The sequence below is a fragment of the Coniosporium apollinis genome (genome assembly GCF_000281105.1).
Source record: "Coniosporium apollinis CBS 100218 chromosome Unknown supercont1.6, whole genome shotgun sequence".
NCBI classification, from domain to species: Eukaryota; Fungi; Ascomycota; class Dothideomycetes; genus Coniosporium; species Coniosporium apollinis.
The window spans coordinates 271,035-294,590 of NW_006913268.1; the positions used below are offsets into that span (position 1 = coordinate 271,035).

Here is a 23,556-nt window from a genome sequence, read left to right on the forward strand (position 1 = left end):
GAATAATTCTGATACATCAATCCCTATCTCAAATCAGTGTTAGAAGGCGATTACTGCAAGTAAGAACAGACGTTCATGACTCTATGGGAGCCCATCTCGCTGCAAAGGCTGCTGAATAATCAAGAATGCGCTCTTTAGATTGCACTAATCCTCTTTGACCAATCTTCTCACGTGATATTCGTGAGACGGGCTGAAAGGCTCCCGAGGTCGCTGTCAACAAAGCACGAGATGTCTGCCTCATGTCAAAGACGCTTGCTCTGACCAAGGCGAGTGGCTGACATTGGGACGTGGAAGGCCTTGCAGTCGCGTTGGCAGTGCAGTCCATCATTCGTACTCTCAAAAGTGTCACAATCCACGAAACCGAACGAGTAGAAAATCTATTACTCATCCGTTGCTTCGTACACGATTAAAGGTCACCAAGCTCTCAGCCATGAAGTTGAAACACAATTAATCGCAGTATCGCCAGGGAAGAAAGAGGCCATCCAATCCCTACCGCATTCGTTCCATTATTAAACCTCCATGTCACCAGCGGGGTATCACTCGAGCGGCTTGAACATTGCCCTAACCGCTTAGGCGGTGGCACGCTCCTCCTCGCGACCCCTCTGCTCCGTCGCCTGGGTAGATCGCTCATCCTCTTCCTCGTCCTGCTCATCTTCGTATCCGTTGCCCGCGTGCTGAGAGGCTGGGATCCACAGACCAGACTCGCGGTTCTCCATTGGCGCATCCTGGTGAGAGAGATCGACACCTTCACCTTGGTGACGGCCGGCCTTGCGGCGCTGAGAGAGCTGTCGCGCGCGAGTGGAGAGGCTAGACTTCACGGAGGCGTTCTGCTCCACCCAGTTGGTGAGAGCATCCTCGCAGTCTTGAATAATGCTAATGATCCGATTCAGCTGACTGTCTAACCATGTGAGCACAGAATGAGTCACTTACGCCTTGCTAGCCTCATATCCATCGTACGCGTTCCTTGTCTCACCTGGAGTAACCGGAGTATCATCAACAAGTTCCAAAAGGTGCTTGCCGTATCCGGCAATGATGGCAAGCTTCTCGCAGTGCTCGCGCATGGCGTCGAACTGGTAGTTGAAGGCTGCCTTGAGCTTCTCGCGGGTGATATTCGACAGCTGGGCCTCAGCGACTAGAGACTCAGCTTCAGCACGGACGAGCTCTTGTTCAAGAACCACGATCCTTGGGGAGTTCGGCTCCTTGTACTTAAGCTGGGCGATCTGGTCGGTGATCTTCTGCTTCCTGTCACGGCTGGGCTGGACTGAGGCTTCAATGTTGCGGATACTCTTGATGGTGACGCGGTACTGGTCGTAACGGTCGACGTATTGATCCTCAAGCTCGCCAATCTCGTAGATCAAGACACCGAGCTTGTCGGTCACGTCCGACACGTCGTCGTCGCAAGCTTCACCCCAGATAGAGAGTTGCTGAGCGACCTCCATTCGCTCTCTGCTGACGAGCTCCATGCTGCGCATAACGTTCTTCTCCATCTTGACCAATTGTGACAGCTTCTTCGCCAAGTCCGGCCCGAACGCGCCAGCGGCGCTCCTCCTAAAGTTGTGGCCTGCGTGAGAAACTCATATTAGCTGCTCATTCCTCCCTCGTAACGACTGATGATTGGCAATGCATGGGTTATGTGATGCGGTTAAGGAAGCCTTCGATGACGCCAAGTCGACCAACCCTGGCTGGACCGCTCGACGGGACAACAGGACTCAAATGCATCGGGCGAGGTGCACGAGGCAACCTGTTATCGGCTCGAATGCGCTGCGACAGCTGACAGAAATGCTGCAGACTCACCGATATTGGCCTTGCCGAAGAAGCGGCCGGCCTTTGTAGTTGACGATGGTGGAGGTGGGTTCGCAAGCTGCGACGCCGTTGGGGCGCGCGACTGGCGCATAGAATATGTCCTATGCATCTTGTGATATCGTGATAGGCGCGGTTCGAATGGTTGTTATAAGTAGTTGCTTGATCGTTCTGACTGCAGATAGATAGGAGTCTCGGAGTTGTAGAGGCTGAGGTGGAAGATGGCGCGTAAGGGCGGAAGAAGATGAGTGGGTTTTGTTATGGCAGGGCGATGACGTTGATCGCCATGGAAATGCTTTCTTGGCAGCAACCTCATCTCCTGCCGTCGCCATCCAGAAACTTGAGTCGTCACGTGCGGGTCATGTCACATTCACCCCATGCTAGCCGCCTGGAGCCAGAACCTTGATTTACTGGTTGGCGGCAGGGGATTCTCGACCAGTACGCCGTTTCCAGAAGAAATATTGAGCGTTTTCGTACGATGCTTTCCAATCAATTTCATTATTTTTCTCTATGAATATCGAGAGTTATTGACCACGGATGGCTTGCGGCTTGTTGGGCAGAAAAAAACCCAGATGCCAGGATCCTTGGTGATGTCTGGGCATTACTCTATCAGTATCCATTGAAACGAAGTGATCAAAGGTGATCGAAGTAGCACGCGTGGCGGTCATGTCTTCTCCGCGGACTTACGTAGGTCCCTTGTGCTGTGAGGATGTAATCCATGTCTCCTCCCTTAAAGCTATGAGGCTCCAGGCACAGTATGGGAAGCTTGGTATAAAGACCGTTGAAAAGTGTCAAAACAGATTTCGGGATAATATCTAAGACATTTAGTTTAGAGTTCGAAACTCAGAAACACCAACCATCTTTCCAACTGACGATGGCCGCCCTTTCGCGGAGATCACGAAAATTATAAAATCATCCGCCTTCATATCGGCCAGCAGTATGAAGACCAAGCAGGTTTGAACGCATTGCATAGCGGCGCCTTGAAGGAAAGCAGAACGACAAAACCGGTTCGTAGGGTGTAAGATCTCGTTTGACGGCCGCGAAGCGTAACATAAGGTCCGCGGAAAGAAATGTGCTTTGACATGGAGTTTGAACTCGCAATAAATACGACGGTTCTAGATGGCCAGCAAGCTGTCAATGAATTACAGTCGGCTCCTCATGATAACTTGAAAGGACCACAGCTGCTGAGTGGATTAGGACGCTAATCTTCCGAGACGAGACCACCCTCCCTACTCGTACTCTAGCTGTTCGCTGGGCAGGAGAGTACTTGGGGTACTCATCTCAGCTCGGAGAGGAGCGGACGAGTTCCCCTCTTACAGCTTCTGGGGCGCAGGTCCGCAAACCTCTCGACGGACAACACCAGCATCCGCAGTGGAGACATCCGGTCTCGCTGTCTCGCCTGCTGGTGGAAATGTCCTCTGTGCGGCTGTGGACTACGTCCTTGTTTGACTGGCAAGCCGAGTCTATTTGGGAATTTTTCCGACAGATTGGTAAGTCAAATATCGCGTCGCGACTGGGCGGCCTTCTTCTGTTGTTTCGAGCTTCTACAAACTCATCCGGGCCCGATCGCTCGACAAACTGGCGCAGATGCGCAGAGTAAGCAGCAAGTCGCACGAATCATGGGCGTCCCCGCAATCCGCTACCCCAGAATTTCTCCACATCCCGAGTCCTTGAAAACCTCCTTCCGTGGCCAGACATGTGCCCGCTTGCAGATCGCAACAGTTTCGAGGCTCTTGCTGCTCCTCTGACACGCGATTATTCGGCTGCACGGGGCAGTCTCCAATCGCTTCCACCAACCACCTGGACGATCATGAGGTGCGCCAGGGTCTGATAGCATTTTCCCTCTTGTGCAGCTCTTGGCAAGCATGGATTGCAGTTTTTCCACTAATAAGATATCTGCCGTCCAGCCACGACCGTTATGCCGGAGGCTTCGTCCACCGAGACATGCCCGGCCATCTGCTTCCGTCCCAGGGCGTCAGAGAGATATAACTACTCTCGAGATATCTCCCTGTAAGATCTTCATCAGTGTTCAGTTGCATCACTCTCCTGCTTCAAACTCAAAGTTGCATCCTTCGCAAACAATTTCCAATCTCCCAGTCCAATACAAGTCGCAACATCAGTCAAAATGGGTCTCGGAGAGAGGTTCCTCCACAAGATTATCCACAATGAGGCCATGAAAGAGGACCCGCCAGAAATCTACGGCTGGCGCGTCTTCGCCCTCGCCTGCTCGGCCTGCTTCGGAGGCATGTTGTTTGGAGTGGACATTGGTATTATCGGAGGTGTCTTGACTCTCCCCGCATTCACCGAGGACTACGGCATTTCTCATCTCAGCAAAGTCGCCAAAGCAGATCTCCATGCGAACATCGTGTCGACACTGCAAGCCGGCTGTTTTGTAGGGGCTCTATTCGCCGTCTACATCGCTGAAAAGATCGGTCGCCGATGGGGACTCATTGCGGCCGCTGCTGTTGCCATTGTGGGATGTGTCCTCCAGGCGGCTGGCTCGGGAGTAATCGCTGTTATGTATGTCGGTCGATTTTTGGCAGGTCTGGGTGTGGGCGCTGCGAGTATGGTCTGCCCACTCTACGTGTCGGAGAACGCGCCACGCGCCATTCGAGGTGGCCTGACTGGCATATACCAGCTATTTGTAAGTCATGAACTTTTTGAACACAACTACCGAGTGACTGCTAACTTCCTGGCAGATTGTAACTGGTGTCATGCTGGCCTTCTGGATCAATTACGGCTCGCTTCTACACATGGAGGGCAAGGCAACCTACAGTATGTATTGGATTATGTACCTTAAAAGCGGTGAGGGCGATCTAACAACCGTCAGTCGTTCCGCTCGCTATGCAAGCCTTACCTGCTCTCCTCCTTCTCGTCAGCATGTGGCTTTGCAACGAGTCTCCCCGCTGGCTCGCGAAAGCGGACCGATGGGAAGAAGCCACTAAGACGCTCGCTCGAGTACGGAACCTGCCACAGACACACGACTACGTCCGGGGCGAACTGGCGGAGATCGCAGCACAGCTCGAGCACGAGCGCCTGTTGGTCGGTGGAGCAAAGACCATGGACCTTCTCCGTGAGATGTGGACCATCCCCGGAAACCGCAAGCGGACGCTCATCAGCATCGCCCTGATGGTCTGCCAGCAGATGACCGGCACCAACGCCGTGAACTACTACGCCCCGCAAATCTTCCAAGGTCTCGGCATAACCGGCAACGCAACCTCGCTCTTCGCCACCGGTGTCTACGGCATCGTGAAGATGATCACCTGCGTCGCCTTCCTACTCTTCGCCGCCGACTCCCTCGGGCGCCGCCGCTCGCTCCTCTGGACTTCCATCGCCCAGGGCACGGCCATGTTCTACATCGGCCTGTACGTGCGCATCGACCCGCCGGTCGCGGGCAAGACAATCTCAGCTGCAGGATATGTCGCGCTGGTCTGCGTGTTCTTGTTCGCCGGTTTCTTCCAGTTCGGCTGGGGCCCTGTCTGCTGGATCTATGTGAGCGAGATCCCAACGGCGAGACTGAGGAGTTTGAATGTCGCGATTGCCGCAGCGACGCAGTGGTTCTTCAACTTTGTGGTTGCAAGGGCGACGCCGAATATGCTTGCAACGGTCGGAAGGGCAGGATATGGGTGAGTTTTTCCGACTTCTTGTGCATCTGTGATATAATGGCTGACGACCGACTCGCAGTGCCTTCCTGATCTACGGCTCTTTCTGCTTTAGCATGTTCTTCTTTGTGTGGTTCTTCATCCCAGAGACCAAGGGCCTGTCGCTGGAGAAGATGGATGATCTATTCGGTGTCACGGAACTCGCAAAAGCCATCGACGAGGAAGCGGGCAGCAGACATGGTTCTGCGGCTTCTGCACCAGCACGGGAAATCGGCCTTGATGGCAAGGAGATGAGGGCAGAGCACATCGAGCGGAAGTAATGAGGCTCCAATGGGTTTGCACTGCTGTTGAGTCATGCAGCTGTTGAAGGGCTCACATATAATCAAACACATCTGTTTCTTCTGCATCGCGCCCGCTCGGTGATTTCACAAAACATTCCCCAAAAGTACAAAGCAGCAAAGATTCGAGAAGACCCTTCCGAAGCCTTTCGGTGCGATGACGGTGCGATGAACCACGGGTCGCAATACCTCAGATTGAGCAGCTTACCGCATCACTTGCATGGCGATACGATGCTAACACAAGCCTACAGCACGCAGAAGCCAGATACGCCTAACCAACCTGTCGCCAGCCTAAGAGGTCCACAGCCTTCGCCGTGTTCTTCTGGTTCTCCATGCATTGCCTCACGCATCTTTCAGGGGATTTTCGTCGTCTACTTCACAATCAGCGACTGCTCACTCCTTTGTCTCCCTTTCTCTGTCTCAAGACACATGTTCGAAGTGAAAATGGCAACAAAAGGGAGACACATACCCTCTAAAATCCCTCCCTTGACCAGATCCTCCGGCTTCGGCCTGCTCTGCAGCCGCTTCTCCAGGCTGTCCCTCCGCATGTGCCTCTCCAGCTCCTTCTGGTGACCTTGGAGAGCCGGCGCGGCGGACGAATTAGGGAGGATGTTACCTGTGCAGTTTCGAGCGCCTCAGTTCAGTCGCCCCCATGCTATAGAGTCGGAGAACGGGGGTAGTGGAAGAACATACGATCCACAAGATCCTGTCTCTCCGGCCTGTGCGCCAACCCCTTCTTCAAATTATCCGTTGCGCGTTGCCGCTCCAGTTCTTGCTGTTGTGCCTGCAGGGCTCTGTGCACGCGCCAGGATTGAAGTCAGCCTCTTGTATCCCAAATCGGCGCTCGAGGTTCTGTCATGAAGCTCTACGCTTCCTCGGGAGGGGCGGCTTACGGCGCAGCTTTGGTGTCCAGCAAGATGTGCCTGTTCTTCAGATCCTGCACATCCGGCCGCTGCTGGAGGTGTTTCTCGAGTGAACCGCGACGCTGCTTGTCGCGGACTGGAGAGATGGGCGTCTCGTCGACCACGTCGATATCTTCGGTGGAAACTGCAAGCCCGGTCGCCATGTTGCTTTGCTGGTCGTATGTGTGGTGGGGTTGAGCTTGGGAAACGTCTGATTGGGAGAGTGAGTGGAAATATGGGATGGGAGATGGAACGACCTCGGGGCTGTGTAGGTATGTGAGAGTCGTAGTGTAGTCCAAACGTGTATGGTGCTGTTGTGGTTTCAGTCTGTTTGGCGGGGAGCTCGAGGCTGACAGCTGGAGCTTGGACCCTGCGTCCCCTGGTTCGCGGCAACGGCGTGGGGAAAACATGAGAGCTAAACCAGTCCTGGATTAGCTGCGACAGTCACGGGCAGGGATAAAGGCTGACGTAATCTTATCTTTCTTTTAGCCTTGAACCTCCCTCGTGCGCGTACACTCTTGTAAGAGACCCGCTCTGTTCAAGGCTCCTGGCGCGGTCTTTATACGCTCCGTTGTTATGGCCTCACGGAGATATTCAACCGAACAACCACCATCTACTCGCAGGTTTATAACAAGAATCACTTCTTGACGCGTTAAATCGCTGGGAAAAAGTGGTCCTTTTCACGAATCTGCGATTAGTTCAATGAAGCTGTGTCAAGTTGATCATCACCGGAGACTTGCGAACTTCGATGCTCTCGATGCTAGCGCACGGGATAGTGGATGTGCAATCTGTGCGGTATGGCGCGACGGCATTCGTCTGATACTTTCAAAGGATGACCTGACAGATGTCGAATTCTACTGGTGTTTTCGGACTTGAGATCGCATGATGTGTCTCAGCAAGCCGGACTTGAAACTAGAGTTGTTCACAACATCCAGTAAGCCAATCACTCCGGCCGGTGTGGCCATCAACTAAAAGGAGAGGGGCTGAACTCGTTCGCTCAGTTAGTGCTGGTACCGTGGCTTCCCAATTTAATCAATGCAGCCATTCCACCATGCGATACTGGAGACGATCTAAGCTTTGCGACTCTTCGCAAATGGCTGAGTGGCTGCGCTTCCAAGCACCCCCTGTGCGGCGCGAGGGACCCTCGACCTCTCCCCGCTCGAAACCTCAGGGTTGTGTTAAATTTGGGATACTTGGAAGTAAGACTACACATCCTAAAAGCCGAGGAGAGAGCCCATTACGTCTGCCTGAGTCGTTGTTGGGGCGACACTCAGCATAAATGTCGTACAATCTAAGGCTTGATACGGCAGCACGCAAACGATTGAGTGGCAGAAGATGCCAAAAACGTTTCAAGATGCTGCGATCGTTACTCAGCGATCAGGCTTGAAACATCTGTAGATTGATTTACTGCAAGTCATCCACAAGGGTTTCGCAGCACGACACCAATCTTCAAGCAGATGCATCATCCAAGACGATCCCCTCGACTGGCAAAGGGAATCAGGCAAACGGCTGATATGTTTCGCAACTCGTACCTTACTCTTGCTGCTATCAGCTCTACAGACGATGAAGGAGGCCTCTTTTCCCGCCAATCTCTAGAGTACAGAAGCCATGAAATACCTGTCAAAGGGCCCGATGGCAGACAGTACTCAGTTCACATCCGGAGATCTCTACCCAATGCCGCAAGATTGGCGAAATATCCAGAGTATGAGTGCATAGGAGAGTATCCTCTCTTCGCCAGGACGTAGACTTTTCAAGAGCTGTTCCTTCCCAGCCGTGTTATCCACTTCTCTGGACACCCTTTGCCACATCAGAGTCATGTCGGAAATGGCGTGCCCCATCGTGGTCCTGGACTTCAATCAACGGGGGCGTCGGATTTGGTACCCCCAGACAATCCTTACAAAGAGCACGTCCAAGTAATTTCTTCTGTCTGCACACCAGGTGGACTTGATCCTACGAGGGAAATCAAGTCTGGTTTTCTTCTGCTCTCTGGCCCCTTGGCGAGAGTCACCTTGAGCCCCGGGAATGGACGTCGAAGACGCTTTTCAGAGTTGGGAGATGATGAGTTCCTGTGTTTCGAGCCCGATTACGACTTGACTGAACCTGGGGGTCGCCAGATTTAATTCTGGCGCTACCTTGTACTACCTGAGGATGTTCACTTCCCACCACTTTGATACTCCGATGCCAGATCTTAATCCCCCAGGAGGAACCGTTCGAGAAATCTGCCTGATTTTGCATCCTAAAGGGGGCCAGTCTCTGGTATATCGGAGGGTGGGCATATTGGATGATATGCGGAGGTGCCCCAAGGGCGAGATCTCCGTCTTTTTTGAATGAGTTAACCCTCAAGACATCAAGATCATCCGAGTGTTTATCGATATCAGCAGAGATATATCGGTATCGCGGAACGGCTAATCTCCCTTTGTATCTTCACTTAGACCTTCTTTGAGTCGTCGACTGTGTAGCCCGTCGTCTTTGTCTTTAGAAGAAGCTCAGCAGCACGTGGCAATCTGGTTGATCGCGTTGCTGGGCGGTGGCACGTTGCCGAGTAAGATTCAGTATCTCCGAAATTTCTCCGACACAACGACATCGCATATCTCACAGCGAATTGCACTGTTTAGAATGATGTTGGAGTCCTCCACACGGCGCGCTATATTCAAACATTCTACTGAAATATACATCTACAATGTACTGTCGGTCACAGTTACCGCTACAATGTTGGACTCACAAGCCGGCTCATCGGGACAATTCCACATTCCAAGGCTTACGAGGAATAATGATGTAGCGGGCGGATTTATGCGATGTACAAGACAATGGGTTACTCGCTTGCTGGTGATGTTTGACTTGCTGGGCGGCTGCTTCCGGCTGGTGCGTGGGCAAGTTCTCTGCTCAAGCCTACGTGAGGGTAGCTGAGGTACTCGAGCTTAGCAGCGGTGGTGACTTGACCCGCTTAAGAGCGGTATGGCATCCAGCAGCATCCTTATCAACGATGGCGTGCTCTACAGCAAAGTGAACGAAAAGCTTGATCATTCAGTCGGTCCTCAGTCCGGTTCCTTGTCGTCGATTCTCGACCAATTCCCAGCACTACTCTCTCGGTTTCCTATCTTCACCGTTCCAATTGTGACGACCCACAAAGACGTAGCATTCCAATGCACTCACATTGTCCGTCACAATGGTCTCAAAAGATCCCAAGAGCTGCCTCCATGTTGTCGGACTCGTCACTAGATTGGAAAGAGCCACCGGGGCCCGAGGCCTTGGCGTTTGTTTATCGCCTCGCTTTGTGGTGAAGGGCATCGTGACTGCCTCCGGACACGCCGCTAAGGATCTGATCGGCATGTCCGTTCCACGTGGGCCCACTATGCCGGCGTTGTTCCTGCCCTGCATAACCGCTCTACTTTTACCTTTCTGGCGTATATTCACACCTTCGCGCAGTGCCCTCCTCACAGAGCTCGCCCTTAAATATCCAGTCGTTTCCGCGCTCTTGCTCTTTTCATCCACCACTGGACACCCATCCTTCTCTCGACTGGCATACCAAATTACAACCATCGCTCAAGCACTTTTTCAGAGCACAGTCGCCCCACGACACTCGCTCCACTACGATCAATTGCCCACATACTCAACAGCAACGATCCAGTTCTCATGGCTGGCGCCACGCTTTTCACTCTCTTGATCGTCCTCGTGGTGTATCTTCTGAGCATCATCTACAAGGAACACACGATTCGACTCGCTCATGGCAAGCTTGCTGCTCAGCATGGCTGCCAACCAATCGCCTCCAAATACCCACTCAAGGACCGCATCTTCGGTCTGGACTTCGTTATTGAGAACCTCAAGTGTAGCTCAAGCCATTGCTACCTCATCAACAGTCTGCGCCGCTTCCAGGAAGTTGGAGGCACTTACACCTTGCGCATCTTCGGTCATCCGATGATACAGTCGATCGAGCCGGAAAACGTGAAAGCAGTCTTTGCCACCAAAGAGAAGGATTGGCGACTTGGAGAGTATAGGACTGTCTCTTTCCGAGATCTGCTTGGAGTGGGCATTTTCACCCTCGATCGCCCGGGATGGCAGGAATCTCGCGCTTGGCTCCGACCGGCGTTCGAGAAGAAGCGCACGGCCGATGTCGAGCTCTACGAACGGCACATTGGTCACCTTTTTCAGCAACTGCCGCATGATGGCAAGACAGTAGTCGACCTGCAGGACCTGTTCCTAAAGTACACCATGGACTCCTCCACTGAGATCCTGTTTGGAAAGTCGGTCGACAGCTTGCTTCCCGAATCGAAAGAGGATGTGATCGCCAGTGGCTTTGCAGCGGCATATGAAAGCGCAAAATGGGATGTATTCAAGAACGTCCAACTGTATCCGTTTGGCCAGTTCCGCAGCAAGAAGGCCTTCAATGCCAACGTTGCCATTGTCAACCAATTCGTTGACCGCTACGTAAAAATGGCCATTGATTACCAGGGCAGCTCTGAGGAAGCCGATCAAGAAGGCGGATCCGTCTTCATGATGGAGTTGGCGAAGAACACCACCGACCTAAAGCGCATCCGCTCAGAATTACTGAGTCTCCTGCTCGCCGGACGCGATACCACAGCGGCTCTCATCTCGAACACGTTCTTTGTTCTCGCTCGTCGTCCCGACATCTTGGCGAAGTGCTATGCCGAGGTTGCCACCTTCAATGGTGGTTTGCCTACACTCGAGCAGACAAAGAACTCCAAGTACATCAGCTGGCTGCTGAAGGAGTCCCTCCGAGTGCACACCATCGTCCCTGTCAACACCCGCACCGCCGCCAAGGACACGATTCTCCCAGTCGGCGGTGGCCCCGACGGCAAGTCACCAATCTTCGTCGCGGAGGGCACTCAATTCGTCTCGTCCATCTACGCCATCCATCGCCGCAAGGACATCTACGGCGATGATGCAGACGACTTTAAGCCAGAGCGCTGGGCAGACGACACCCTCCGGCCCAAATGGGGATATCTTCCCTTCCTCGGTGGTGGTCGTATATGCCCTGGTCAAGGCCTTGCCATGACCGAGGCCGCATACACAATCATTCGCCTTCTGCAACTGTTCAAGGACATCAAGGCAGAAGATCCGACGCTCGAATGGCAAGAAGATCTCGCCATTACCTGTTGCAACCTACATGGTTGCCGAGTCATCCTGACTTCGGCCTAGACGGCTTTCGTCTCCGACTCGGCATGATTTCACCGCGAATTGCCAAGTGAGCATTCGCGGATATCTGAGTCCAACGTGTGCCTGTTACGCTTTACGACATCATGCCTGGTACAACCTCTGTTGCGAATTGATACCCGGATCTCGCTTTTCTTTGCTTTGTTTCTTCATGAGATTGCTCTACTTGGGACTTGCTTGCAGACTGCTCATCTTGCTTTGGACATTTTGGCGTCACACTTGGTAGCGTGCTCTCTGCGGCGGTTTGATCCTTGCTGCATTGGCTCTGCTTTACTTTGGTTTTTCGTTTTGCTGCGCTCGCATTCCATAGACATAGACTAAAATCAGAAAATCGAAGGGCTTGAACTTTAGCTACGATTCTCTTACTAGATACGTGATATAAACATGAAGTCCTTATGATCCGATTCGACTACTGACCTGAGGTGCCTCTCTTGAGGTAACAGTAAGGTTAGCCGCTTGTCCCACAGCTATCTAACCTGCCACGCGTTGTGCGAGATCGACTCGATGCCCACGATCACACGTGGCCGGAGGATCGTCCTTCAGCCCTACAGCCTTAGAAAGTGGCGGCGCTTCCGTTTGCAAGGGCGATCTTGTCTTTCTACTGGAGTACCGCTCAAATCTAAAACAGACATCTCTAAAGACATTCGACCAAGGTATGCAGAGTTCTACCCAACACCAACGCTGTGCTAATCCGAAACCTCGCTATGCAACTCAAGGAAACACGACATAAATTATGGAGTTATGAGAAGAAAAGCTTCTTCGCCTTCACCGGCCGCTCGACCGCAACCACGGCGTCATTTCTTGGCCTGCCTCTTTTCCTCTTCACAGTGACGGCTGGTCTCGGCTGCGCAAGGCCCTTGGATGGCACAAGGACGTGCGGCGAGCCCTCCGAGGCAGCCGGAGTTGTGGGTGTCACGTCTTTAACCGTGTCTCTGATAGCCGATTTCGAGAGACAGAAGTCCATGTGCGCATTGAAGGTCTGGTCGTTGGCGGGCTGCGGCAGTAGACAAACGGGACAGTCCCATGTTTCCTCGGGCTGCGCGTCCTCGTCGCTTTGTTTGGCGCTGTTCGGAACTTTGCCGCGGTGATTGACACTGTTGGATGTGGCCTCGGAATCGACACCCAGCGCTTCTCTCCAGGCAAAGCCGTTGTCGACGGTTGGAGCTTTGCTGGCTTCACCACCCTGCTGTTCCTGGCTCAATGCCTCCATCTCGTCCATTTCGTCCTGTCGTTCCTGCCTTGCTGCCTCCTCGAACTCGGCCTCCGGCCAGACCTCCCAGCCATCGGCGTCGACCTCTCTCTTTGTCTTCTGCTCTTCGTCGACAGACATTGTCCGCTTGAACGCACCGAAGAAATCGGTCCCACCTTTCTTCATGCTCACGATGTGTGTAACCCGCAGGCCCATCAGCCGAAGAGTCATACCGGGTATCTCCTTCTCGAGCTTGCTCAGCATCGGCTCGCTATACCTGTACAAGTCTTCCTTCTTGTAGATTGCGTAAGGCGGCGCATACTGCCTACTCAACACCTCGTACGTGTGCAGCTTGATCTTGAGCACCAGCGTGCGACCCTTGAATTGCGTCCTCTCAAGATCTTTCTCCAGCTCCTCGGCAATATGCCGCAGCTTCTCCCTTAGCTCAGCTTTGCCCGACGTGTCGCGGAAGGTCGATTCGGTGCCCACGGACTTCCTCTCATGCTCCTCCGCTGGACGAACATCAGTGCGGCCGAGGCCAAGGTAGCAATTTATGAGGAAGTGGAACGCTTTCTCGCCAAACAGCCGGGCCAAGTACTGCCGCTGCTCGTAAATATCTCCGCATGTCTTGATGCCAATAGCATCCAACTCCCGCTCAAACACTCGCCCCACCCCATTAACCTTCCTCGTCGGCAGCGTCGCCATGAAATCCACGATGACCTGCCTCTCAGCCGGCAGTCTAAACTGACCGTTCGGCTTATTCTTATTGCTGCAAATCTTGGCCAGTTTCGCATTCGCCGCAATGCCCGCGCTGATGGTGATCCCGCACTTCTCACGCACCTCCTCCCTAAGCTGCCTCACGACATCCTCGGGCTGCATACCATGCTCGCGGCAATACTCCGTGATGTTCAGATACGCCTCGTCGATCGACGAGCTCTCGAACCTAGGGTCGTACCCCTCGAGCACCGCCCGCACCTCCCGCGCCTTGGCGGTGTACTTCTCGAAGTTGAGCGGCAGGCACACCAGCTGCGGACACAGCTTCAGCGCCACGAAGCCGGCCATGGCGCTGCGACAGCCAAACTTGCGGGCGTGGTAGTTGCACGTGGTCAGCACGCCCGTCCCCACGGCCATGGGGACGTCGCGCAGCTCGGGCCGGTCCAGCTCCTCGACGGCGGCGTAGAAGGCGTCGCAGTCGATGTGCACGATTGTCTGCGACAGGTCGCGCGTCGCTTCGAGCTGTATAACCACATCATCGGCTTTGCGCAGCTCGCGCGACAGGTCTAGCCGTTCCAGCTGCCGCTTCTTGGCCAGGATGCGGTTGATTTTCACGGTGAGGGTCGCGTCTTTGGCGGACTCGTTGGCGAAGAATTTGGAGCCTTTCGAGGCCTCGAATATCACTTCCGAGACCTTGCGCTGGTCTACGGCGTCTTGGCCGGCTTTTGTGAGGGAGGGGCCGAGGAGGTGGTATTTGAGCGTGTGGTGCTGGGAGGCTTCTGGCGGGGCGGAGGCGTCTGAGGGGCTGTCTGAAATGTTTGGGTAATCGTCTTGGGCGTCATGTTGGGCGATTGACTCTCGTCTGGTATCTGATGGGCGTGATGGCGGGTCTGGAGATGGTGGTGCGGACATTGCTGGAGTGCAAGCACTGTGCACTGTGCTGCGGGAGGCGTCGCGGGCACAAAGTGGTTCAGCGGTGACGCGAAGAAGCGCGAACCCTTGTCGGAATTGGCGTGGACCACTGGACCGAGACGGACTGGCTGGCCTCTGGCCTCTGGCCTCTGGCCTGGCGGGAAGGCTACTGCACCATTGCTTCACAGGGTTCATCGCAGAGTCATGGAACAACAGGCGTAAACAGCGTAAACAATGTACTTCTACAACCCCCAGTGGGAGTGGAGTGTTCCGCAGCTCTGGTGGTATTCTGAGTTGCTGTCTTGATCGAGGGCGCGCTTTGTTGACGATCGTGACTCTTTGACCTCGACCGCATCAGACCAGTACAGGGTTCCCCCGAATATACACACATAGGTACGCCCGCCCAAACACCACCACGTATGCTCACACCCTACCCGCCAACATGCTTGAGCTGGACTCATGCACGACCAATCTGTAAATCCACTATCTTCAAGCAACAATGTCGACGAACAAATCAAACAAACCCACCAACAATGGCCGACCGCTCATGCCCGCTCTCGCCTCTACCAGGACAGCAAAGACTCCTGTCACACCAAAGCTTGCCGTCTCCACTACACCCGCGAGCACGACCAGACGGCCCACCAAACCTGACATCGAACCAATACCCAAACCCGCCTTGAGGGAGGACATGTCGACACCCGTCAAAGCGTTTCTGAGCACCAACATCACACCACGCTCTTCATCTCGGAAGTCACACATCGGAAGCCGGCAGTCCACGCCCAGTGGCACACCAACAGGCACGCCCAGCGACGCGCAGCCAGCCTCGACACCTGTGCTGGACAGACCCCGAGGGAGAGGCAATCGCGGCATTGAGTTTGGGTCGGGCAGCGGCTATAGCACGGCCGCGGTACGGAGGCCAAAGAGCGTGGTCAGCGGCGTATCCACCTGCCATACGGCGCCTACAGTCAAGTCGCCGAGTATAGCGGGCTCCCGGACCCAGAGCCCAGAGCGGGAGAACTCCATGTTCTTCCACACCAGCGACCCGAAGCCACAGGAGCCGTCCCAACGACCTCCTAAACCATCCTCGACCTTCTTTTACGCCAACGGGGATCAAATAACCCCTGACGAGCGACCTCCTGCCCCATCACCGCCCCTTTCCGCCGTCAGCAGGAGCAGCCGGCCACAAAGCGTCTTCTTCCACGCCGACGGCACCTCCGAAACACCTCCACTCATGGCGTCCTCACCAGACTCGTATCTGGCTGCCAGCAATCCCGCACAGTACCCGCCGAGTCTGCGGCCGCCATCACCTGCGAAGGACAGCATCCACCTCTCCTACCGTAAAGGCGCATCCCAGGTCATGCGGCCGGCTATGCACCGGCCATCGATCCTTCCCCCCATCTCAACGCCTCCCACGCACACCCAGTCCGTCGAAGGGAGCTCGAGCCGAAGGTCCAGCGCCGGTTCCGCAGCCGGCACTTTTCGCCACGGCCACGCCAAAACCGCCTCCATCTCCTCCGTCGACTCCGCCAGATCCGCCAGCAGGACATTCCCCAGCAACGCTACCACCCCCACAGCAACCAAGCACGCGAGTCTGCACACCCCGCTGCACAACACCTGGTCGCCCTCCTCCCCGACAACCAACGCGCCCGCGCCCCGCTCCCGCACCGCTTCCCTGGCCTCGGAACCACGGCGGCAGCCTCACGCCACCACCCCAACCTTCCCCCCCACGCACCCGCAGACGCAACGCCAGCCCTCCATCTCGCTCCCTCAAAGCCCGACCAAAGCGACCTTCGCGCCCCACGGCCAAAGCGGGCAGTCACTGCAGCAGCTGAACGAACTCGCCGCCTCGGCCCGCCGCGAGCGCAAAGTGCTGGACCTCGAGATCTCGAACTCGAGTCTGCTGGCCATCAACCGGCAGCTCGAGCGGCAGGTGTGGCGGCAGAAGGCCGAGTTGCGCCGGTGGAGGCGGCTGTCGAGGCGGGAGCGATTCTCGGCGGCTAGCGGTGTGAGGAACGAGGTCGGCGACGAAGAGGGCGAGGGTGATGGCGAGGGCGTTGTAGACGGCGCGTCGGGCCTGCTGGACAGCGACGACGACTCCAACGACTCCGCCGAAGGCTCCGACGATGGCTCCGACTCCTCGCTCTCGCCCTCAGCCCAAGCGCACAGAGACTCGCGGCACAGGCTCAAAGACGAGAAAAGGCTCCGCCTCGACCTGAGCAGACACAGGTCCCTCCTCGTCGACTCGCAGAAGCTGAACCAGAGCCTCAAGCGCTGTCTCGGCTGGACAGAGGAGCTGCTGACCGAGGGCAAGAAGGCGCTCGCGTATCGCGTCAGGGTGTCGGATGTGAGGCTTGGCGGGCGCATCCTTGGTGTCGGGGCTGGAGATGAGGGCGAGAGCTTGAGTGTGGCGGACGAGGAGGAGGAGGAGCTCGAGGGCATTTCGGCGCTGTCTGGGCTGGGCGGCGGAGGTGGAGGTGGAGGCGGGGGTTTACTGGGGGTGTGGAAGCCGCCGGATCGGGGCCAAGGGGCGGTTGGGGGTGGAGCGGAGTTTGAGGAGGAGGGCACGGATAAGGATAGTGGCGTTGAGATGGAAGGGAGTCATGCTGCGTCAGGGCATGAGGGCAGGCGGTCGTTTGTCCTGCGAGAGTCGTTCTGACTATCTGTGGCCTTTTTGGCTGTTCTGATAGCTTTCCTTTGTCAGTGGGTGGTGAGCCAGCGTTCGTGACAGGGCGCCATGGGTCAAGGGGGTGTTATTGGGTCGACGGCGCTGTTGTACTCTTTCGTTCACGGAGAGCGAAAGCCGGGGAATCGCGGGGGGCCAGATACCCTCAGCGGTTTGGGGATATGGACACCAGTGCAGTCTATAGCTGAAGCCGGCCAAGATGTTGAAACTCATCTCCCAATCGTGGAAACAGCAATTCTCTAATGGTACCGTAACCGTCTAGAACTCGGTGATAACAGAATCTCATTGGGATTGTTTACTTGGCGAACCTCGCGGTGATCTATACATAGTCCAACACAGACCGACAGCTCTACCGGCTGCTGGGGTTAGAGTACAGGAAAAATACGCTTGGGTAGGGCGGGCGGTCTGCCGCATACACCAATCCCGACTCCTCAGTCCACCAGCAGACTCTGCAGACGTGCTTCTGTCGTGATGACCTGTAAATCTCGTCAGTATATCCGCACTAATATAGTTGAGCCCCAGGGTGGAAAGAAGACTCACATCCAGCGCCTGCTTAACCTCAAGCACCCTCCTCGCCTCCGCAAGCCAATCCCTACACAGCACCTTCGCCCACCCCTGCAGCTGATTCACCTCTCTAGCCGCCTGATCCACATTCCCCTCCTCAAGCAGCAGCTCCGCCCTCGCAAGCACAGACTCAACATCATTCCCCACCGGCAGCCCGATAGCACCCTTATCCTTCCTGAACATGAACTTGCTCAGCAGCAGACTCGCGGCATGGCTCGCCACTCCCGCGTTCTCGGGCAGCAGGGCCGCCTTGCGGACCTCGTGGGCCACGAGCCGGAAGCGGTCGATCAGCTGCGACGTCGTGGAGATGCCGCGCTGGTATGCGCTCGGGTTGATGCTGGCGATGGCTGCATTGACGACCGGGTCGTCGCGTGCGGTCTCCTTCAGCGCGACTAGCTCGTCCACGAACGGCTTAGGGCGATCGGCGGCTTCGAGCGCGTTGCGCACGGCCTCGACGGCGACGACGAGGTGCTGTGTCTTCAGGTTGGCATCGACCACTGAGTTCCACTCGGCTGTCAATCTCTCGAGCTCAGCGACGGAGGAGGAGAGCTCGTCGAGCTTGCTTAGCCGGCCGCCGCGCTCCGTCTCGACGCGGTCGCGGACGGACTCGGTGCACTGGCGCTGCAGAGATATCGCTTGCTCGAGGAGCTCGTTCTTCAGGCGCTGCTCGTGGACTTTCTTCGTCGTGTCCAGCTCGCTGCGGAGCTTGTTGTCGTACGTCTCGGACAGCTTCTGGCGCTCGGCTTCGTATTCGTCCTTCCAGCGCGCTTCTTGCTCCTTCATCTCGGCTTCAAGCCGGCGCATCAGCTCCTTGGCGGCGGCATCGAATTCCGTGTGCGATGCGCGGATCTTGTCTTCGGCCTCTTTGTTGATGGTCGCCTTCATGGTGGTGATGTCGCTGAGGACCTTTCCGAGCTCGCCCTTTGCTTTGTCGATGGTGGAGGAATACTTGCTTCCAGCATTGTCTGCGTTGACCACCGTGATGATGTCGTTGAGAATTTTAACAACTTCTTGGACGACAGGTTCATCCGCACCCTCCACCTTCAAGTTGTCGATCTGGGCTGCTGGAACTGGCTTGGGCGGCTCAGGAGCTGGCTGGGGAGGTTCGGCGGCTGGTTTAGGAGGCTCGACAGCAGACTTAGAGGGCTCAGTGGAGAGTTTGTTAGGTTCGGATGCAGCATTAAGACGCTCGGCGGGAAGTTTGGCAGGCTCAGCGGCGGGCTTGGGCTCAGGCTTCGATGGGCCCGGATCTTTCTTGTCTTTTGGCGCCGGCTTCTCGCTAGGTGATTTCGCCGGCTCCTTCTTGGGTGCCGGATCCTTGTCCTTCTTGGGATCCGCCGAGATGCCGCCCGAATCCACCGTATCCTTCGGCTTGGCCTGCTCAGGGTTCTGTTTGGCCTGCTCCTTGGCAATCTTGTTGTCCTCTAGCGCGCTGACATGGCGACCCTTCGACAACAGATCCGCTTTATTGGGGTCCGATTCTCCCGTGACCCTCGATGACAGCCCGCTGTTGCTCGGTATCTTGACCTTGTTGTCGTCTCTAACTTCGTGCCGTCTTGGCGTTGTATTCTCTGGAAAACGCTTGCGGAACTCGCGCTCTTCAAAATATGCGACGGCGTCTTCGCCGAAGGGCACGTATTCGGTGAAGAAGTCATGGAAGTTGTCGTTGACCAAGGCCATATAGACGGAGCCGCCGTATCCAAGCGCGCTCAGAATGAGCATCGCCGTGAGAAATCGTCGGAAGCGACGCGGTTTCCGCTTCGGAGCTGGGGGTGGAGGTGGTGGTGACCCAGACGGCGGAGGGGCGACGCTCGATGTACCAGTCCCCGTAGGCGGTAACGGAGTTGGAGGTGTGGAGGTTGACGGTGGTGGTGTAGCTAGTACTGAATCCGACGACGTAGTATGAACTGACTCGGACGGCGTAGCTTCCACTGACTCTGGCGGCGTAGCCTGCACTTCTTCTGGTGAAGGCGGCTCTCTAGGAATATTCTCTAGAGGTATCGTCGCAATGGGATCTGTCGATGGGTTCACCGGCGTGGTTATGGGCTCAGCCGTAACATCGTCGAGGTTGATCTTCGGCGGCGTGCCGGGAAGGGTCGTGTCATCCGGCTTCTTGGTGTCTGCAAAGTATCTCTGATAGCGTAGCTTGGTTAGATCTTGCTTCTGACTTGGTCAATGGTATGCTGAAGGGGAGCGGTACCTGGGCGAACATTGGGCTTCGCTGCGGAGCGAGCTGCCATTGAGGTCTGCTGGTGCTGCGAGCTCCAGCAGCGACAGCTCTACCGCTTCGTAAAAGAGAGACACGCAGCATGGTGAGCTGCTGGGGGCGGGGGAAGCTTCAACAGTCTTTGGTGGTGGTGGTGCAAGATACGATGCGCGGCCGCTGGTTTTCGCGCGAGACCAGGAGCTCGGGCTTTCTCGTGAGGCTCTGCTCGACCTCAAACCCCCAAATAATTACCTACACCACCTGGCCGCATTCGATACTCAGTCTGCAGATGGCGTCAAGGTATGTCAAGAGCCAAGTGGCCAGCAGCGCGTCTGCCGCGGCTGCTCAGCGCTCTTAGCCAATGGTTACTTGTGGGACGACATTGTGTGTAATGCAGGAAGCTACCATGCAGAGCACCCATCAGACGCGGCAAGGTGGTGTACCTACGGTATACGCAAGCAACAACAAAGGAACGTAGCGGTGCGCGTGAGTGAATAGGCTCAATGGTCATACATACTGTAGCGTTCATTTCTTTCAATATACCCAGCATTTTACCTCTGTTCAGGAAGGAGTTGCTCAATAGCGCGGTGTTGATTCACGCAGCCTACCATCTGGAATACATCCGGCTGCATATGCACAGTTAATTATAGGCCTTGCAGCCTCGCCAGCCTTGGAACAACCACTCGAGGCTCCGCCTCCCCACGTATCTACATCTTTGGCCGCTCATTCGAACATGCTCTCTTTCATCTCGTCCATTCCCTCAAGTCTCCATCAAAATCTCCATCTACCAATCCAGATCCTCTATTATTAAGACCTTAGCGGAATCTTCGCGGCGGGCCGTGTTCCGGCCCACTCCAGGCAACATTCGAATCGGAAGAGTGTCAGCCTTGCTGGAAGACCGCACCTCGACACAGCTCGCCTCTCGCTGATTATCGCCCGCACCGCGAAGGTCACCCTCTGACGATCGGTGTATCCTTGTCGGAGACCAACGGACTCAACTCCCGCTTCCAGACAGCAGCCTAAATCCAGAATGGCGGAGCCAAAGTGCCCTACATCTACCGCTCAATCGTATGCATCGATCACAAATACCCAACCTTGGGAGCCCGGTGTGTTGACGCGGACACCGTGGTCCGGGCTTGCTGCACTCCTTGGAGCCGTTGTATGCGCATGCCTTACTGTTGCGGTTCTGGCAGTCTCGGATGGTCAGCCAGTTGTCGATTGGTCCATCCGGCCTCCTGTCTACCTGGCTATACTTTCCGCCCTAACAAACGCACTTCTCCGATTTGCATTCAGCAAGGGAGTAACAATTGCTTGGTGGACGGAGTCACTCCACGGTGGCACTGTTGAGAGTCTACATCGAAACTGGGGCTACGGAGATAGCATCTGGGCTGTTATCTCGCCGACGCGGCACTTTCACTCCCTACGAGTGGCCGCCTTCATTGTAGCCTTTGTAGCTATTGATGGCCCTCTTCTTCAACGTGCTTCTTCGGTTAGCACGGCACAGCATCATTCTACCGTATCCTTGACACTCCCAATCCGACCTGGGCCTGTATTCAATACTACTTTGGTCCTCGGCCGTCTGGGCCCCGAGGATGTAATTCGGAGCCGGAACGACTACACTGCGGAGTTTTCCGACATAGCCCAAGCTTACACCAACAGAAAGGAGCTCATCCTACATCCGAACCGTTGTCGAGGGACATGCGAGACGACAGTAGCCGCAGCCGGCTTCAGCGCTGCCTGTACGGCAAATCGTACAGCAATAGCTGACGTACCAGGCTCGGGTGCCATTGACGATGAGTTTGGCATATACACAATACAGAGAGAAGTGTTTTTCGCGGTAAGCGTCGAAAATGCCCCCGACTATACCATTGCCGTTCGGGCCTTCTTTCGAGATAAAACGAATGAAAAGACAGTGGCAATGCACTACTGCAAGTTTTTCCCTGCCATTGTCTACTACGATATACGCGTGACGAACGGAACTATATCACTTCTTTCTTCGCCTACCTCCAAACGAATCCTCGAGCTAGTCCACCTAACGGGCACCAGCTTCGGCCTACTGCTGAATGGTGGTTTCGCGCTCGCCCTAGAAGACCAGTACAACGGCTCCGCCGTTGTTACCGACCGGAGTGGGGTCGCGATTTTACGGACAATCTTTATGTATGGCCCAGTTGCCAGGCGATATATGTCAAAATTCTCTAGTGGAAGCGAAGTTGACACTTACTCCTTCGCAGATCCTATGCCAGATATCTTCGCTACCCTGGATGAGCTGTCTCTGAGGTACGCTATGACGGACATTCCCATGATGGATCCGGATAGCTGGGGCGCCGTTCAAATTCTTGAAGAAGGGAACGTGAACAGGTGGCTAGAAGCTCATCCAGGCGAAACACCCGCTACACTACTCAGGCCTAATCAAACCGTGCAAGCGAGGCAGACCGAACTGGTTCCGGTCTACACTTCAAACTACCCTTACCTCGCCGCGGCGCTCGCAGTCATGCTCCTAACAACAACGAGCATTATCCCCACCTTCTATGGCTGGTGGCATCTCGGCCGCCCGATGACGCTGTCACCGATCGAGATTGCAAAAGCATTCGACGCCAAACTGCTCAAAGACGCTGGCAGCAACGCCACCGCGGAGGAGATCGTTACGTTGCTCGGTAGCCGCAGAGTACAATATGGCGTATCCAAGGGCCAAGAGCTCGTTGATATGCCACCGAAGGTCGGCATCACGATGCCGAACATCAAACCTGTGGTGAATGAGGGAGCTGAAGAGTATGATGGGATGGTCTCCTTGAGCGAAACGGAAGACAATGCTTTCATTGAGGGAGATCGCACTTCGATCGAGGGAGATAGCACTTCAGTCGAGAGGGATAGCGCACAGGTGAAGCATTGGAGCGTCTGTCGCAACAATGCTAGTTTGGAGTGTGTTGAAATGCAAGGCGGAGCCGTGTCTCAGCTTATGATGATGGATGCCGCTGATGTTACGGAGCCGAGGAAGGGCGAGATGTACGGATAGTTAGAGGGCCAGGCAAGATCACACAAACGCTAGAGACCGTATGTAATAATCGAAGGAAAGCAGTAGACCGAAGACTACTTCTTTGAATGTCCTTCAAACGTCCGAACTGATCACGTGACAGAGATGCAATGTTGCAATGGTAAAATCTCAACAGATTCAATGACACATGATGCAACCATGACATCCTAAGAACTTCGGGCAATCTAACGCAGGCTGCAATCGAGGTGGACCAGCGAGTCTCGGAGATACCTGTGATCAATGCAACGGCCAAGCTTCGCATCCCTAACTGATGAAGATCAGCAAAGCCCTCGAAAATCGCCAAGCAATGAGGCTCCCAGCCAGTCTCTCCAACATCACCCCTTCATGCCTTGGCCGCAAAAAGCTGTCGATTAACGTAGAGAGGTAGGCAGGCTATTGCTGTAGCACTCACCTTTCACTAGTGAGACTATCCGGCCCAAATT

The 23,556-nt window shown here is 55.3% G+C and overlaps 8 protein-coding genes across 8 annotated transcripts; 4 read left to right on the forward strand and 4 right to left on the reverse strand.

Annotated features, from left to right (window-relative positions):
• Positions 1-569: 569 nt before the first annotated feature.
• Positions 570-1,912, reverse strand: W97_01722 (uncharacterized protein; the record flags this gene model as incomplete). Its single annotated transcript, XM_007779626.1, has 3 exons — positions 570-873; positions 931-1,561; positions 1,795-1,912. 3 exons carry the CDS (start codon positions 1,910-1,912, stop codon positions 570-572), a joined length of 1,053 nt encoding a protein of 350 aa, XP_007777816.1.
• A 2,013-nt stretch (positions 1,913-3,925) lies between these two features.
• W97_01723 (uncharacterized protein) lies at positions 3,926-5,722 on the forward strand (the record flags this gene model as incomplete). The annotated part of the gene is made up of 4 exons (XM_007779627.1): positions 3,926-4,444; positions 4,500-4,575; positions 4,631-5,426; positions 5,485-5,722. 4 exons carry the CDS (start codon positions 3,926-3,928, stop codon positions 5,720-5,722), a joined length of 1,629 nt encoding a protein of 542 aa, XP_007777817.1.
• Positions 5,723-6,111: 389 nt separating this feature from the next.
• On the reverse strand, positions 6,112-6,806 carry W97_01724 (uncharacterized protein; the record flags this gene model as incomplete). Its single annotated transcript, XM_007779628.1, has 3 exons — positions 6,112-6,356; positions 6,434-6,534; positions 6,634-6,806. 3 exons carry the CDS (start codon positions 6,804-6,806, stop codon positions 6,112-6,114), a joined length of 519 nt encoding a protein of 172 aa, XP_007777818.1.
• Positions 6,807-10,275: 3,469 nt separating this feature from the next.
• On the forward strand, positions 10,276-11,799 carry W97_01725 (uncharacterized protein; the record flags this gene model as incomplete). The annotated part of the gene is made up of 1 exon (XM_007779629.1): positions 10,276-11,799. The coding sequence occupies one exon, from the start codon at positions 10,276-10,278 to the stop codon at positions 11,797-11,799; it is 1,524 nt and encodes a 507-aa protein (XP_007777819.1).
• A 754-nt stretch (positions 11,800-12,553) lies between these two features.
• On the reverse strand, positions 12,554-14,629 carry W97_01726 (uncharacterized protein; the record flags this gene model as incomplete). The annotated part of the gene is made up of 1 exon (XM_007779630.1): positions 12,554-14,629. One exon carries the CDS (start codon positions 14,627-14,629, stop codon positions 12,554-12,556), a length of 2,076 nt encoding a protein of 691 aa, XP_007777820.1.
• A 499-nt stretch (positions 14,630-15,128) lies between these two features.
• W97_01727 (uncharacterized protein) lies at positions 15,129-17,285 on the forward strand (the record flags this gene model as incomplete). The annotated part of the gene is made up of 1 exon (XM_007779631.1): positions 15,129-17,285. The coding sequence occupies one exon, from the start codon at positions 15,129-15,131 to the stop codon at positions 17,283-17,285; it is 2,157 nt and encodes a 718-aa protein (XP_007777821.1).
• Positions 17,286-17,743: 458 nt separating this feature from the next.
• W97_01728 (uncharacterized protein) lies at positions 17,744-20,116 on the reverse strand (the record flags this gene model as incomplete). Its single annotated transcript, XM_007779632.1, has 3 exons — positions 17,744-17,788; positions 17,853-20,039; positions 20,087-20,116. 3 exons carry the CDS (start codon positions 20,114-20,116, stop codon positions 17,744-17,746), a joined length of 2,262 nt encoding a protein of 753 aa, XP_007777822.1.
• A 996-nt stretch (positions 20,117-21,112) lies between these two features.
• On the forward strand, positions 21,113-23,095 carry W97_01729 (uncharacterized protein; the record flags this gene model as incomplete). Its single annotated transcript, XM_007779633.1, has 1 exon — positions 21,113-23,095. One exon carries the CDS (start codon positions 21,113-21,115, stop codon positions 23,093-23,095), a length of 1,983 nt encoding a protein of 660 aa, XP_007777823.1.
• Between the last annotated feature and the right edge of the window lie 461 nt (positions 23,096-23,556).